Source organism: Taudactylus pleione, unplaced genomic scaffold, assembly GCF_031769625.1.
Source record: "Taudactylus pleione unplaced genomic scaffold, aTauple2 ptg000329l, whole genome shotgun sequence".
Classification (NCBI taxonomy): domain Eukaryota; kingdom Metazoa; phylum Chordata; class Amphibia; order Anura; family Myobatrachidae; genus Taudactylus; species Taudactylus pleione.
In genome coordinates, this window is record NW_028284730.1 from 1,657,225 (window position 1) to 1,674,108 (window position 16,884).

At 48.1% G+C, this 16,884-nt stretch overlaps 2 protein-coding genes across 3 annotated transcripts in view; one reads left to right on the top strand and one right to left on the bottom strand.

Annotated features, from left to right (window-relative positions):
• Window positions 1–16,884, bottom strand: part of POLM (DNA polymerase mu) — a 67,463-nt gene that overhangs the window by 25,668 nt on the left and 24,911 nt on the right. The window contains exon 12 of one of the 2 annotated variants that reach the window (XR_015869456.1): window positions 14,272–14,720. The exons of the other annotated variant lie outside the window; for it this stretch is intronic. The gene's annotated coding sequence lies outside the window, so the exon portion shown is untranslated. Of the gene's footprint in view, window positions 1–14,271; window positions 14,721–16,884 lie in introns of those variants that run through there. 2 annotated transcript variants of the gene reach the window in all.
• On the top strand, window positions 9,011–16,551 carry H2AZ2 (H2A.Z variant histone 2). The gene is made up of 5 exons (XM_088443295.1): window positions 9,011–9,169; window positions 14,596–14,673; window positions 15,173–15,286; window positions 15,495–15,624; window positions 16,190–16,551. The coding sequence occupies exons 1-5, from the start codon at window positions 9,167–9,169 to the stop codon at window positions 16,249–16,251; spliced, it is 387 nt and encodes a 128-aa protein (XP_088299421.1). The 5' UTR covers window positions 9,011–9,166; the 3' UTR covers window positions 16,252–16,551.

Sequence of the window (16,884 nt, forward strand, 5' to 3'; positions counted from 1 at the left end):
GGGAGTCCTGTGGAACCCTATGGACTTCGTAGAAATAGAGATAACAAGGGTAAGTTCTTACCATATCTCATATTTTCTACTTCAGGGTCCATAGGGTATCCACAGGATACCTTGGGGATGTCCCAAAGCAGTATCCTTTAAGGGTGGGGACGCTCCTGTGCAGAAAGGAGAATCCGCCGCCCGAAGGAAGCATCCTGAGAGGCGAAGGTGTCAAACCTGTAATACCTCACGAAGGTATGGACAGAAGACCACGTAGCAGCCTTGCAGATCTGAACTGCCGAGGCACCACGTCAAGCTGCCCACGAAGGACCCACAGACCTAGTGGAATGAGCCTTCAGAGAAGGAGGGACCGGTAGGCCTTCATGAAGATAAGCTTCAGAAATAGCCATACGGATCCAGGCTGCCAAAGTTTGCTTTGAAGCAGGCCAACCCTTTTTACAGAAGCCATAGAGGACAACAAAGCGTCCGACTTCCTAAACAAAGAAGTGCGGTCCACATAAGTCCTTAAGGCCCGCACAACATCCAAAGAGGCCTCACCCACGGAAAGACCCGGTGAGTTAAAGGCCGGAACAACTATTTCCTCGTTAACCTGAAACTGGGAAACAACTTTGGGGAGAAACTCGGGCCGAGTGCGGAGCACTGCCCTGTTCCCATGAAAAAAACCAAGAAAGGGGGTCTACAAGAAAGAGCCCCTAACTCAGAAACACGTCTGGCTGAAGCAACGGCCAGAAGGAAAACAGTCTTAGCTGTTAGCCATTTAATATCCACTGAGCCCAGTGGTTCAAACGGCGGTCCTTGGAGAGTCCTCAGGACCACAGCCAAATCCCAAGGCGCCACAGGTGGAACAAAGGGCGGCTGAATACGGAGAACACCTTGCATAAAGGTGCGCACATCCGGGATTGTAGCAATCCTACGGTGAAACCAGACAGATAGGGCCGAAACCTGTACCTTCAAAGAAGCAAGGCGAAGCCCATGATCTAGTCCCGCTTGCAGGAAGGCGAGAATCCGAGACAGACGAAACTCCCGCGGTGCATAACCTCTCGGTCGACACCACTGGAAGAACGTATACCACACGCGATGGTATATCCTCGCGGAAGACGGTTTCCGAGCTCGTAACATGGTACACAGCATAGAGCTGGCAAACCCCCAGGACCTCAGCATGGCCGTCTCAACAGCCACGCCGCCAAAGACAGCCGAGTCAGGTCCGGGTGAAGACAAGGACCCTGAGACAGAAGGTCCGGTCGTAGCGGCAACCGCAGAGGACTGTCCACGGACAGACCCTGAAGGTCTGAGAACCAGTGCCGTCTGGGCCACGCGGGAGCTATCAACAGGAGCGTCCCTCCTTCCTGTTTGAATTTCCGGATTACCCGTGGAAGAAGGGAGACCGGAGGGAACAGGTATGCGAACCTGAACGTCCACCGGACGGACAGAGCATCCACCAGAGACGCCCCTTCGTCTCTTGTGCGAGACCCGTACACCGGCAACTTGTTGTTGTGCCGGGACGCCATGAGGTCGATTTCTGGAAGACCCCACCTGTCCACCAGTAGTTGAAAAACGTCCGGGTGCAGGGACCATTCCCCTGGATGAACGTCCTGGCGACTTAGAAAGTCCGCCTCCCAATTTAGCACTCCCGGGATGAAGACCGCTGATATGGCCGGAAGATTGCGCTCCGCCCAAACCAGGATCCGAGAGACCTCTACGAGAGCCGCCCGACTGCGAGTTCCTCCTTGCCTGTTTATGTAGGCCACGGTGGTAGCATTGTCCGACTGGACCTGCACCGGGTGACCCTGGAGAAACCGCTGTGCCTGCTGGAGAGCATTGAAGACCGCACGGAGTTCCAAGATATTTATTGGAAGCTCCGCTTCTGTCGGTGTCCACCTGCCCTGGAACAAGTGTGGACCCGAAACTGCTCCCCAGCCTCGAAGACTGGCGTCCGTTGTCAACAGGACCCAATTTGGAACCCAGAACGGACGTCCCTTGTTGAGGTGGGTCATCTTTAACCACCACGCAAGGCACAGGCGAACCTCCGGGGTGAGCACAATCGTCTGGAACTTCAGAGACTGAGGCAGCCCGTTCCACTTGGACAGGATCAGGTGCTGCAGAGGTCTAGAGTGAAACTGGGCGTATTCCACCATGTCGAACACCGACACCATGGAGCCCAGTAACCTCATCGCCGAGTGTAAGGACACCCGGCGGCTGTGCAGACAACTGCGCACCCTTGACTGTAAAGCAGAGATCTTGTCCTCCGTCACGAAGATCCTTTGCTGTCCCGAGTCCAATAAGGCTCCAAGATGCAGAATCCTCCGAGACGGGATTAGAGTGGACTTCTGCCAGTTAATTAGCCAGCCGTGCCGTTGCAGCAGTGCAATGGTCAGGTCCAAGTGGTGTAACAGGAGCTCTGGAGATCCTGCCACCAATAACAGGTCGTCCAAGTACGGCAACATGCGGACTCCTTGCAGCCGCAGAGAAGCCGCCATGACCGCCATAGCGTCCTGTATGTCCAATGACACCATGTAGTCCCCAGGTTCCAGCGCCAGAATGATGGACCGTAGGGTCTCCATCCGAAACTTCGGGACCCGCAAAGACTTGTTGAGTGCTTTGAGGTTGAGAATCGGACGATATGACCCATTGGGTTTCTGTACCAAAAATAGATTTGAATAGAAACCCTGGCCCCTCTGGGAGAATGGAACAGGCACTATAACTCCAGCCTGGAGCATAGTGTGCAATACCTTCCGCAGCTCCGTAGCCTTGTTCCGGTCTGATGGTAGACCCGTGGTGAAGAATCGAGCCGGGGGTCTGTGCCGGAAGGAGAGGGCGTACCCGTGAGAGACCACCTCCAGAACCCAAGTGTCTGTCGTAGTGAACGACCAACACCGGGAGAACTGCAGCAGGCGGCCTCCCACCCTGGGATCCCCCAAGGGGAGACCCGGACCGTCAGGCCGCAGGCTTGTCATCTAGCTTGGGGGCCGGACGTCTGGTACTCCATGCCTGTTTCCGGGGCTTGCCCGATTTCTTAGGGCCAGCCTGTCGAGGAAACGACTGTGGTTTGGGCCTGCCCTGGGCCCTAGATGACCGAAAGGACGATGGTCCAGAACCAGAAGGAGCAGCGGCCGACGGGAGACAAGCAGATTTGGCTGCCGCCAGCGTGGCCACAATCTTATCCAGATCCGGACCGAAGAGAACTTCTCCGGTAAACGGCAACGCTTCCAGACCTTTCTTGGATCTGCGTCCGCCTTCCAGGATCGCAGCCACAAGGTGCGACGAGCAGCTACCGCTGCTGAAGAAATTCTAGACACCAGAGTACTAATGTCTAGAGCCGCCTCGTTGATGTAGGTGGCCGAATCACGGAGATTGCCAATCAACTCCGCTTGTTCGGCCGGACAGTCGGATTCAAAAGAAGCCTCTAATGAATCCGCCCAGCGCTCCATCGCTCTGGCAACCCAGCAAATGGCCATAGCCGGCCGTGCTGCCCCCCCTGCAAGGGAATAAGCGGACTTCAGGCAGATTTCTACCTTGCGGTCCGTAGCATCCTTAAGGGAGGACATGGATGGCATCGGCAATGTGGCACTACGGACAAGATGGGTCACGTGAGAATCCACCTGTGGAGGGGATTCACACTTAGCAAAATAATTATCCGCGAACGGATAAGCCACCGCCAGGCGTCTCTGCGGCTGGTATCTTTTGCCAGGTTGTTTCCACGCCTCCTCTAAATGGTCCACCAACTGACCTGAAAGAGGAAAGACTGTGGCATCGCCCTTCACATCTTTGAAAAAGGCATACTTAGATTTAGCCGCTGGGGGAACTTCGTCCTCAATCACCAAGGCTGTGCGGACCGCCCGAATAAGTCCAGGAATATATACTTTGGACTTAGCATCAGCGTCCTTAGTATGGAAAGGTTCCTGATCGTAAGGATCCAGAATCTCCCCATCATCAGACGTCCCTTCATCATCCTCATAAGGAGCGGACAGAGACGCCACCGGCCTTTTATGAGGCCGCATCACAGACTCCCCTTGCAATACATCCGACAAGTGCTGTAAAGAACTCGTCAGGGAGTTAACCCACGCTGGCTCCTGAGAACCCGGGAGCGGGGAAATAGGGAGACTGTGGGGTACCACCAATTGTCGTGGGAACCCCTGCATGGGTGACGACACCACAGACTGCTGGGACAAACCCATCGGAGTAAACGCGGGCTGCGGAGCTAACTGGCCCACTAAAGCTGTTAACGCCTGAGCGAAACAAGCCCAGGGCGGCTCCTGTACCGGTGCTGTAACCGTAATAGGCCGCGCCATGGACAACACTGCCGGCAAAGGCCCTCCGCGCTACCCTCCCCCTCCGCTAACGGTACTTTGCACGTGGTACACTGTAGCCGGAGGGGAAAATCACTTTCAGACATGATGGCACCACGTATGTGACCTCTCTCACCAATTAAGTATTAAATAGGCGAGAGACCACCCTGCAGCACCGCACCGCAAGGGCTTTAGCAGAAAGAACAGGGACAGTAATAAAGCTGACAGTTTAGTGAAGAATAGTTACAGGCAGCGCTAGCACAGTCACATACAATGCAGAGAAATAACAATTCCTGCACTAACAGCGCTGATCACTCAACTACACAGACACAGGGCCTGGTAGGACACAGCGCTGCATACACAGACCTGAGCCACAGCGTAGGAGAGGTATGCGGGGGGACCCAGACCACGATGCTTCCTTCCAGACTTCCAGCAGCGTTCACCATGCGTTGCAGAGAAGATGGCCGCCGAGGAGCAGAGAGAAGCTGGCCTGGGGGAGGAGCGCTGACACAGGACCAGTCAGCACAGTGCAGAGAGGGCTGTGTGCAGCGGGGGAGGCGCCGGCTGTGAGACAGGGAAGGCGCGCTCCCCTGGCATGCATTTAACCCCTGGGACGCCGCAGCGCTACCGCTCTGCTGCGGTCCGCTGTCCCAGGGGGTAGTGGAAGCGCAGGTTGGTCGCCTGGCTCCACGCTGCAGCCAGTCCCCAGGGAGCCCCCTGCCTGGGGACTTAGGACCATGTGATCAGCGGGGACCCACCGCGGGACCCCGCTGCTTACCTCTGTCCCCCTTGAATCCGGCCATGGTCCGGAACATCTGGGGTCACCGCTAGCTGTGACCCCAGATGCCCACCAGCATCCCCGGATCAGTACCGGCGTTCTGGTACCGGCGGGGTGTAGGGAAGACAGCATGGACGTCAGGACTGACTGTCCATGCTGTTCATCCAGATGTGCAGCCACAGCTGCATGAAGAATAAGCTTCAGGGGCTCTTCTAGCCCCCACTCCAACAGGTGCACCCGACTCCGGCCGGGCACCAAACTAAACTGAGGTGCCTTGGCCTGGGGGCGGGGTATAGGAGGGGGACCTAGTGCATCCTGGGAGGCTGAAAGCTTAACTCTTTGGTGCCCTGCGACTGACGTCACACCTATACCCCAAGGTATCCTGTGGATACCCTATGGACCCTGAAGTAGAAATATATTTTTTTTTTTTTCAATTAGAGCGGCACTCGCTGGTCTTACTCAATAATGGGAAATAAGGACACAGTCCGGGTTTGTGTCAGACGGATTTCCGGTTGGCATCTAGCCCCGTCCAGTCAAAGACACTCCCACCGTTGCTATGGCATCGCGGTGTATACAATCAGTGACAAAGACCACCACCAACATTAGATCTAAAAAACTAAGACGTAAATGGAACATGTTATACACTCAATAGATATCAAGAAGATATTAATATATATAATCAATGATAGAAAATATCCAATAAATGCTTAATCATAAAACTATTCACTACTATGAACAATAATCAAAATAAAATACCAGAATAAGGCCTTGCTACAAAAGAGAAAAAATATACGAGATTGGACTGTGCACCCGGATGTAACGGAACATCTGAATTTTGATAGTGGGAAACAGAAAAAAGCGTGTGGCTGCTATAAATGCACGGGGTGCACTACATGTTGTCACATGATTGACAATAACATTTTCTATCATACCAATAATGGGCGTAAATACTATATTCGACATGCATTGACGTGCACTAGCACATATGTGGTGTATTAAATCAAATGCCCCTGCGAATTATGTTACGTGGGGAAAACCATATGTTCTTTTAAAGAGCGTATGGCGTTACACATGTCCTCTATCAGGGCTGCACTGGGTGGCGAAACATCAGAGCAACCAGTAGCGTGACATTTTTCTGAATTTCGTCATAGTTTATCTAGTTTTAAACATATAATTATTGACCATGTCCCGGAGGACATAAGAGGGGGTGATGGGCACAAAAAACTTCTTAGATTGGACCTAAGTGGATTTACACTTTGGATACATTAAAGCCACGAGGACTGAATGACCATCTGAATTGGAATATTTTTCTTTGAATAATATGGATATTTAAATGTTTTTTCAGCGTTATGTGATTATATTTATTTAGTTTAAGAATTATTTTGATTATTCTTCATAGTAGTGAATAGTATTTTGATTAAGCATTTATTGGATATTTTCTATCATTGATTATATATATTTATTAATATCTTCTTGATATCTATTGAGTGTACAACGTTCCATTTACATCTTAGTTTTTTAGATCCAATATTGGTGGTGGTCTTTGTCACTGATTGTATACACCACGATGCCATAGCAACGGTGGGAGTGTCTTTGACTGGACGGGGCTGGATGGTAGCCGGAAATCCGTCTGACACAAACCCGGGATGCAGGCAGATGACCAGCGTTTTTACCTGCACGAGGTGTCTATATAGGCAAGCTCTTCTGCTTATATTTGTACTTACTGCCTGAGGAAGAGGATGAAACCTCGAAACGTTGTGGCAAAGCAGCATCATGGACTGTGTGTCCTCATTTACCATTATTAAGACCAGCGAGTGCCGCTCTAATTGACTCTGTACTTTTTCTGGGAGTGAGCAACATGGCTGTTTGTTCATTATTGGAGAGTGCCGGCTACAATGGATTTATTTTAATATATATATATATATATATATATATATATATATATATATATATATATTTCAAACCCCTTCCTGGCCCTGGTCAGCATTAAATTCACATTGCTTTCCCCCCCACCCCCCTTCGTCTCATAGTTGGAGTTTCCATTGAGGAGCATGTAGGGGAGTGAACAACATGAATTTAAGAAGGTAGGCAAGAGCTATATGTAAAGCCGGGTGCACACTAGACTGTTTTTACACAATTTCTCATTTTTCCAACGGATCAGAACAGATTTTTCAAATCGTCCATTGTGCTGCGCGCACTATGCACACTCGTCCGTTGCATCCTTGCATCTGCCGTACATGATGCTCAATCTGAGGATCTCGCCAACGGTTTCCGGCAAATAGTGCAGTGTGCACACTCTACCAGACGACGAATGATATAGATCGTTCCAACCTGGCCAATGTGGATGTCACCTCAAGCACTCCCCTCCTCTATTTTGTGGCTGGATCATCGCTTGAGAGGACTCATCCCGGCGGCACAATATTTCGTTTGGAAGATTACACAGTGTGTATGCAATAGTTTGTCCAGGTCTTCAAGGGAAACCAGGATGATCATCGCGTTGTTTGCTCGTCTAATGTGTACCCAGCTTATGTATGCACACCCTCCAACATGACCCGTTCCATCAGGTACAAAATCCTTTGCTCCTGGACTTCCCTTTTAATTTATTTAGGATTGCTGTCACCTGTATTGAACTAGTTAATTGAGAACGGTGTTTCACAGGTAATGGTAATCATAATTGTTGCCGCAGGCTTTCAGTAAAATTTTACTTGCTGAATGAACCCCTTACATAGGATTGCATGCAGGCAATGGGATTTAGTTAGTATACCGGCGGACTGTATGCTGGCTATTGAAATCCCGGCATCGGAAGCCCGACCCGGGACTAAGGATAGGCGTTGAAATCCAGACGGCAGTCTAGATCCGGACTCCGGTATCTCTACAGCCGCCATCCTGATCGAAGGTACATCGGGGCGTCTTAGCTGTTACGTTTAGGGACTAACAGAGAGGGTTTGGGTGCAAGAAGGGAGGGTTAGTATACTTACCCAACCCGTCAGGGTACTGAGCATAGGGATGCCGCTGTCTGCATTGACAGCAAGCATCCCGACTGCAGGTATGTCATACCAAGCCTGCAGGCAATAGGTGGCCACAATCAGAACACTGACGAGTGCAGCAATTACTACTTATTTTCCAATTAAAATGATCTAGGTTAGAAACGTATGGATGTTCGGATAGAAAGGTGATTTGTGATGTCACCCAGCAAACACCACACACACCCCCCCCAGCTGTAGTGACCTGGGTGGAGGTGCTGGTGCAGGGGGCACTGCAATATAGAACTGGACATACTAGGTGAGCGGTAGGTCTGTGACATAGGCAACTAGCGCACAAGTAATTACTATATACCCAACAACTGCCAATGTTAAGTCGTCGTTGCTGCAGAAAAAGGTTTACAATGGTTTTCTCTACTCCCTAATACAAGTATATCCATTACACCGAGCCACTGTGCGATGTTCGTGGCGTTGTGTACTAGTGTGTATTCAGATGCTGTCAGCCTCGGTGCCAGAAAGCCCACAGGGCGCTGCGCCCTCGCTGTCACCACAGAAGAACAGGCGCCATTTTAGTTAAGTTTTTTTTTTTTTTTCCTAAAGCAAACAAGGCTCTGAGTGCGGGAAAGTGACGAACCCGCCCCAGTCCAGAAGCCATTCATCCTATTAGCTAGTAGTCCGGTCATTCACAGCAACGTCCCCGCCCCCTTAGGGTCATGCGTCAGTATTGGCGGGCGGATTTATCAGTCAGCCCCGAGCCGCCACGATCATTGGCTGTATTTCTCCCGCTGACGTGCAGTATCCACGCCCACTCACTTGCGGGCCGTGTGCAAAAACAAGCTGAGGGGCCATGGGAGGGAAGCGGCCGTTAAGTGACAGGGGCGGGGTCACAACAGGCACCTGGGGAAGAAGGCCGCGCGCGATTGGCGAGGACGCGGTTTCAAACCAGGAAGGCCCGCCGTGATTGGCTGCAGCTTGTCCTCTCGCTCGGGCCTGACGGGCAGGGGGGGGTTATTGTGTGTGTGTGAGGCTGAGAGTACGCGGTACCGGCAGCAAAGAGGAGAGCATAAACACGGGGCAACTCGGTCAGGATTCTCTAACGGCGACGCTCGGAGCTCTGGATCATGGTAAATACCTCAGGCGGGATTAGTTGCCAGTGCGTGTGGAGGCGGAGGAAGGCGGCAGGTCTCCCGTAACATGCCCCGGTGCCGGGGGAAGGCGGGAAGTAACATCCTGTAGTAACGCCCGCTGACCGCCCATGCACCGGGGTGACCGGTAAGGCTCCCAAGTACCAGCCCTGACCGCCCGCCCACCGTGCATGGACTACCCCTGCAGCGCAGGCGGCCCCCCGGTGACAGGGTACGGGAGAGCCGGTGCCGTCACTGATAACGCTGCAGAAAGGAGCTGGCTACGTTGGTGCAGCGTACGGGAGCAGGCGGCAGTGGTGCTGCTGGCTGGGGGACCGGGTACAGCAGCAGTGTGGGGGACAATGCCCGGGGGTAGATCACGGTTATAAAGGGGGGATTATAGCTGTGCTCCGTCCAGCAATCCCCTACTGTGACCCAAGCCACCACTACAAGTCTATCATTATCAGCTCCAGCCTAACTGAACATCACAGAAACATGATGCATCGATCATGTGCAAAGTGTCATAATACACAAGTCCTAAATTTATGTTACATAGAGGGGTAAGGGGGCAACTGTGCTCATTACAGGGAGGGATCATTGGTCACTCTCCTGCACATCTCTATGGGATGTAAAGGAAACATCAAAGATACATTGGTTGTGAAGTCGCTGCGCCGCAATGTAAGTGCCCCATACGGGGTCAGTGCAGTTAGTGGCAATGTGCCACTGGAGATCACTAACTATGGGGTGCGACAAAAAAAATCCAAAAAACTATCACTATTGTTGGCCATGATGTGCTATTCTGTATTTGATACATCACAAGGAAGCCACTAACTGAATTGCCTCCCCCCCTCAAGATTTATTTAGGATTCTTCAGGGGTGAATAAATTGTTTTTTTGGGGGGTGATAATTAATGGGCACCCCAAAGCAATTCAGTTGTGTTGGATGCCCATTAATTATCGTGTTTGTCACACCCAAAAGCACCGGGATTAGCCCCACAAAGCAGCTAAACCAGTCTAAAAACTAATGAACGCTATGGGAAAAGTGCCGACTTTGCAAATATCTGTTCGCCACCACCGGGAGGGTGCGAGCAGAAAGGTGTTTACCCATAGTAATTGCAACCAATCATAGCAAAAATTTAATTGCTCCATCAGGCACCCATTAAGAATGGGCAGGCAGAAAACAACTGAATTCCCCTAGCCTTGTCATGTTGACCAAAGATGTTTAGATTATGGTCCAAGACTTACGCTATCCTGAATGTCATACTGCTACTGAACACAGGTTGTCACCATCTCCGCAGTCTCCCTATCATTTTGCAGAAATTACCAGTTTATACTAGGACAACATTCTCCAGGATGTCACTAGATTTATATACTTTGATTTTCACTTGAAAAAGGGTTTATCTTTAACATCATTGTAAACATAACACACCACCTACTACACCATCATTCAATCTAAGCCATAACCAAGCATTTGAGATCACACATTAGAAACTTCCTTGACTTGGTGATGATGCATCTTGCAGACATATGCTGGAAACTTGCATTAAAACCATTAAGTAATCAGCCAAACAAGCAAAATGAAAAACAAACATCACTGTATTTCCTATGACTTACAGTGACAAGCAGTGTTCCTAAAACCAGTACAACACCAAGGGGTATGGTATCCCTAGAAAGACTGGTTGCTAGTTTCCAAACTTTTTCCAGATCAACTTTTTTTTCCATAGAACATGTGTCCAGTTATCGGTTATGATGCTACCAGCACAACAAGTATCTAAATTGAGCTTATTACAGGTCTGTGTAGTACATTTGTAATATGAAACACAAATCCACCTTATAATATAGTACAGCAACTTGGGGGGGGGGGGGGGGGGGGCAGTTCATTTATTAGGGCAGGAACATTGTATAAGACAACACCTATTTTGGCTACCTATAGTATGCCAATTTACTAGCTGCAAAAATAATAAAAATACTGTTTCAGTAAGTGCACAGTATTCATAATTATGTCAGTCCCAATTAACCATCACAGTTTCTGAGTGCTATGTTTTTGAATATTCATAGACTAATGTATTTATTACAAATTAATTAAAAATACTTAACACATTAGACATCCCCACATATCCCTTAACTGCCCCCTCAGACATCACCCACATGCAATCAGACAGCTTGCATGCCTTTTACATGCACATTATGTGCCCATCAGACCTCAAAAAGGCCTATCTGGCCTGAATCATGTTGGCCCTAAGGGCGTTGGGAGCATCTGACTGGAAGTCCAGGCTGTGTTGATTTTTGTTTTTTTTAATAGGAGTCCCATGCTACCATTCCAGAGTTATTAAAAAAAAAAAAAAAAAAACCGCACCGCGCGAAGCGACGTCCGAGATATCAGGCAGTCCCCACACACTGCGATCGGGTGTCCGACCGCCTGATATGCCAACTCCCCCACCTGCATAGTGCTGCATGGGACCGCACATCGCATCCTCAGATCGACTGAACCTGCAGTAAGATCTGGGGTGCGATGTACGACCCCACGGGTGCGCGCACTGGCCGATATCATGACCAAACACTGTGCGATATAGCAGCCAAATCAGTCGGATCAGCTGCTTTATCGCACCGTGTATGGGCACCTTAAGTCAGTGGTCACCAACGTTAACGGAGGTGTGTACTACTTTAGAAAAATGAAACCCCCCTGAAGAGCTACTAAAACTGTAGAAAATAAAAATCGGGCTAATAACTGAACAATTGAAATTCATTTAATAAAGAAAAAAAATAAAAAATTCATAGACAAAAATGCATTTAATTATTATAGCACTACTGTTGTAGTTTGTAGATAAAATGTAAGCACAGGCACATTTCACTGTTAATTACCGGCTCCAATGAGGTACGTGCAGTAGATGAGCAAACGATATAAGCAGGCTGATGTGTGTTTTTCCGGCAGGGCTGGGTGGGAGTCACTCACTCAGCCGTAGACGCCGTTGGGGGGAATCACATCAGGTGATTGCTGTAGAGGCTGCGGCAATCACCTGACGTGCTTCCCTGTGGCTCCACCTATGGCGTTGATGCCACAAGGGAGCACACGTCAGAGGTCACTTCCTCCTAATTGATTCAGCAGTACTGCAGCTAGGTGAGCTACCAAAATTAAGACCGCGAGCGACAGGTTGGAGACCATTGCACTAAGTCATATTTAAATCCATTGTTTAGATTGTTTCTCTCTGCAAACAATTGTTTCATGTACTCTGCGCCTAAAAAAATTTTTTTTTTAACAATAAATGTACAATCTAGATATTAGCTCTTCTTTCCCCTTGTATTAGTCAAATCTCTCTCCGCAATAGGTTTAGGAAGTCTCACCATCACAAAGTCTATGATGGCAAAGGCTTTGTAGGTATTAAGAATGGAGATCACCTGCCACAGATGTAATCACTGGAAAACCATAATAAATGGTGATATCACAAAGCAGATTTCCTTCTTGTGTTTTCACTGTAGAATAATATTTGTTATACAAATGAGTCCTCAACCCAACACAGCTATTCCAATAATATAGTGTGTAGATGAGAGTGGGCCATTTAACGATCCTAATTCAGTAGCTTTCAGCCGCTTGTCTCAATCTTGGTTGGCACAGCAGTGATGTGCTGGAGTTGCTTTGCACAATGGTTTCTTATATCAGCTTTGGACTACTCATCTGTATTGAAGTCCTCTAAAGCTGTCCAATCCTCAGAAGATCAGACTGTTTATACAATCCTTCTGCAGACCTTGTCGCAGATTCTACATCCAATCTATGCATACACACACGTCCAATTTTTCAGCAGACTTCCAATCTGCATCTGCTGAAAGGATTGAATCACCATACACACTCCTAGTGTTCCCTCTAGCTCCGGCAGGAGGCAGGGCGGCGGAGCTAGAGAGGGCATATCCGCGCGCGTGACCGAGAAGGGGGCGTGGTCATCAAAAAGGGGGTGTGTCTCTAAGACACGTCCCCTTATCGTCACTCTTGGGGGCGTGCCCGGAACTTACGGACACGCCGGGCAGCCCCCAAGCCCTGCAGACAGGGAGAATAGATGTCGGGCGCATGCCCCCGGCGTCTATTCTCCGGCGGTGACCGGGCCACCGCACATTTCTTCACCCGCGGGACACTGCGACCCGCGGGTGAAGACGGTTCCCGCAGGCTGTCAGGGCAGGGCGCTTTTTGCCCTCCTTCTGGAGGGCAGGGCGCTTTTTGCCTTCCAGAAAGAGGGCAGGGCACCGCGCCCCGCTAAAACAGTCTAGCGGGAACGCTACACTCTTCCAATCTTTTGCAGACTGGCTGCCACTCACTGGGATGAATTGGGAGAATAATTGGACAAACGAGTCTCGGGAGCGTACACTTTTCTAAATTAGTCTGGTGATTGGCGATTTGGTCTCCAGATTTTTCAGCAGGTTTAAAAATCTTTTCAGAAGACAAAGATTGAATGAAACCAGAGGTCTTGTGAGCGTACACACTCTACCAATGTTTGACAAACCAGTGTGTGAAGTTAAATTGGACGAGTGTGTACCCAGCTTAAAGGCCCCCGTACACGGTGCGATATGCACCTTGCGACTCGATGGCCAACATGTCGGGCGGTCCCCACACACTGAGCGATCCGCTGCCCGGCCGCCCTATATGCTGGCACTCCTCCCTGCATAGCACTGCATGGGATCGCACATCGCATCACCAGATCTTATGTGCAGCACGTAAGATCTGGAGGAGCGATGTACGATACCACGGGAGCACACACGATATCATAGCCACACACGGAACGATATAGCAGCAATATCGTTCCAATCAGTTGGATCAGCTGCTATATCGCAGTGTATGGGGGCCTTAAGTGTTACAGTGCACACAATCAGTGCCTGCAGTAGAAGAGTAAAATTGGCATCACAAAGACTGAACATAGATACATTTCAGGGCACCTAGTCAGCTTGCTATGCTAGCAACTGCATAAGACCTGTTTTTTTTTTTTTTTTTAATAGGCCTTGCATCCCGACCGCTGGGATATGAACTACATCCCAGCTGCAGTTTAGCTTTCTGTGACAAGGCTGCACTGTATCCTCTTCCTGCATCAATAAGGTCGATTTAATAAGCAAAACACTTTCTTAAATCCTAACATAGGCCCCGATTTCACATAGCCTTGACTATGTCCTATAAGTTCTTGTTATTTGAAAAGAATGCATTACGCTCATACATTATGTTGTCAACAAGGAGAGGATCAGTTACAGTATGGTTGGGTACTTCCTCCCCCCCCAGTTTTTCTATTTAGTGGGGCTGGCGAGTAAAGAAAATTTGTAGCTATATCTTAAGACAAACTGTTGCAGACTGGAACATAATTTTCCATTGAGAAAAACAATGATCCATAAGAAAATTAGACAAGATAACTTGCGTAGCTAAAGACCAATTATTTTCCTCTGTTTTATATATAGGCTGGTGGTAAGGCTGGGAAGGATAGCGGGAAGGCTAAGGCCAAGGCAGTATCTCGTTCACAGAGGGCAGGACTGCAGGTAAGTGTGGACTCTTAAAAGATTTCAGTTTTACGTAGTTAAGACTTCTATAAAAAAAAAAAAAAAAAAGTTTATACATTTTTTATTGTAATGGCACAGATATTTTCTTTTGTCCCTCTCAACCTAGATATTAAATGAGAACTTTAAACAAAAATATCCCTGACTCAGTCAAGCACAATTATCTACTACACAGGTTCTCAAACGCTGTCCTCAGGACCACAAACAGTGCTGGTTTTCCAGGTGTCCTCACAGAATCACAAGTGAAATAATTAAACTACACGTGAATCTTTTAAAATGAATCAGTGAGTAATGAATGTACCTGTGCACCTGATTGCTGACCTCGAAAACTTGACCTGTGTGGGGTCCTGAGGAGTATAAAAACTACTGCTCTACTATTTACAGTCAAGACATCTCCCAGCCCTGTAATGATCAATACATCTGCTTGTTTACTTGTTGGGGATGATTTAAGATGGTTTTTAAGAACGTCTATTTGTTTTAGTTCCCAGTGGGCCGTATACACAGACACTTGAAGACCCGCACTACAAGCCACGGAAGAGTTGGTGCTACTGCAGCAGTGTACAGTGCTGCCATTCTGGAATACCTTACTGCTGAAGTAGGTTTATAGGCCCTTTAATTATTTGCAAGATGGGGTGGGAAGAAATTCAGTATGCAGGGAGAAATCTTCCATGGTTTACTATTATATGGCCCTGCAAGTAATGACAAACTAAGTTACAACAAGTCATGCCTATTCCTTAGTTAGACATCACTATACAGTTTTATGGTAATCAGCAATATGTTTTAATAGTCCCATTTTCAAATAGGTGTTGGAGTTGGCAGGAAATGCCTCCAAGGATCTAAAAGTGAAGCGCATCACCCCTCGTCACTTGCAGCTAGCCATTCGTGGTGATGAAGAATTGGACTCCCTCATCAAGGCCACCATTGCAGGAGGAGGTACTTTGCAAGCACTGTACTCCAATTACTTTACTGCACTTCTAACTGTGGTGTTCTTTTAATAACCAGCTTCCATAGTTTATATACTTAGGGACTGGTAGAGAGTTGACCACGCTCTTATTTGCGGGTTGCATATTGCACAAAGTCATACAGTGCATCCTCAGAGCAGAGCTCACAAGTACGCATTTCAATCCCATACACACTTATGTCTGAAGAGGCGTAAATGGGTTGCATCGGGCAAAGTTCACCAATAGCATGTCGTTACAACGGTCATCTTTCATCTAGTATAGAATAAGCACAAGTGTTCGATGATGTATAAGCCAAGCGTACTCTTAGGGGGCAAGGGCAACGCAGGAAACGCACAACTTTGCATAAGGGCGAATGTATACACTTATCCGTGCAAGCGGCTTGGGATCACGTGTACCACCAGAGTCTGTACAAGGCACTGTCTAATAAAGATGCTAAGCACACAACACAGGAATACCCATATTAATTACTAGAACTGTAGTGGAAATTTTACATGTGACTGGGCAGTATAGTAATTTTTCTCTTTACCTTCCTGCAGGTGTCATTCCTCATATCCACAAGTCTCTGATTGGAAAGAAGGGACAGCAGAAAACTGCATAAGGAAAAGGCCCTGCTTCCCTCTACCATTGTACTGTAACTGGGACAGATGAAAAATGGGGATATGTGGAATTTGTTTTGTTTATTTTCGTCAAGATTTTACTTTTTCTAAAAGATAGTTAAAAGGAAGGTAATAGACAAAAGTGTAGACTTAAGGTTAAACCTTTGTATGTTGTTTAGGTTCAGTTTCACAAAAAAAAAAGTTCCTGGAGTCTTGTAAATGAAATCTGTATGTTGATTGGCTAGGTTTCTCCCGTGTGTGTTTTATACAAAAATGGAACAGATAAACCATTTTTTACAGAAGCTTGCGTCTGTGATCAGTTTTTATCTAGGGCCTGGGGCTTTTTCCTGCAATAAAGTTTTTGATCCACAGTTTCTTCATTATAATCTACCAATTCCAAGGGGTTTTTTTTTATCCAGGGACATTTTAGAGTTTGCATCTCTATCAAATAAATGCATTACCATAATTATTGCTTACCTCTACACTAGTTAGGCGGGTAGCACCTCCACTGGAACCATGTGACTATAAATTACAGTGTCTTAGAACATTCAGTACATTTGGCCCAAGAGAATTTCTAACAGATGTTTGGTGTTGAGGAATGGATGAGTAAAAGTGCCTCTTGTCAATTGACTTAA

What these genes read in the sequence shown, in the direction of transcription:
- H2AZ2 (XM_088443295.1), top strand. An exon ending in TGGAATACCTTACTGCTGAA is followed by an intron (nt 15,287 to 15,494) that starts GTAGGTTTATAG and finishes ATTTTCAAATAG; the next exon opens with GTGTTGGAGTTGGCAGGAAA. An exon ending in GGCCACCATTGCAGGAGGAG is followed by an intron (nt 15,625 to 16,189) that starts GTACTTTGCAAG and finishes ACCTTCCTGCAG; the next exon opens with GTGTCATTCCTCATATCCAC.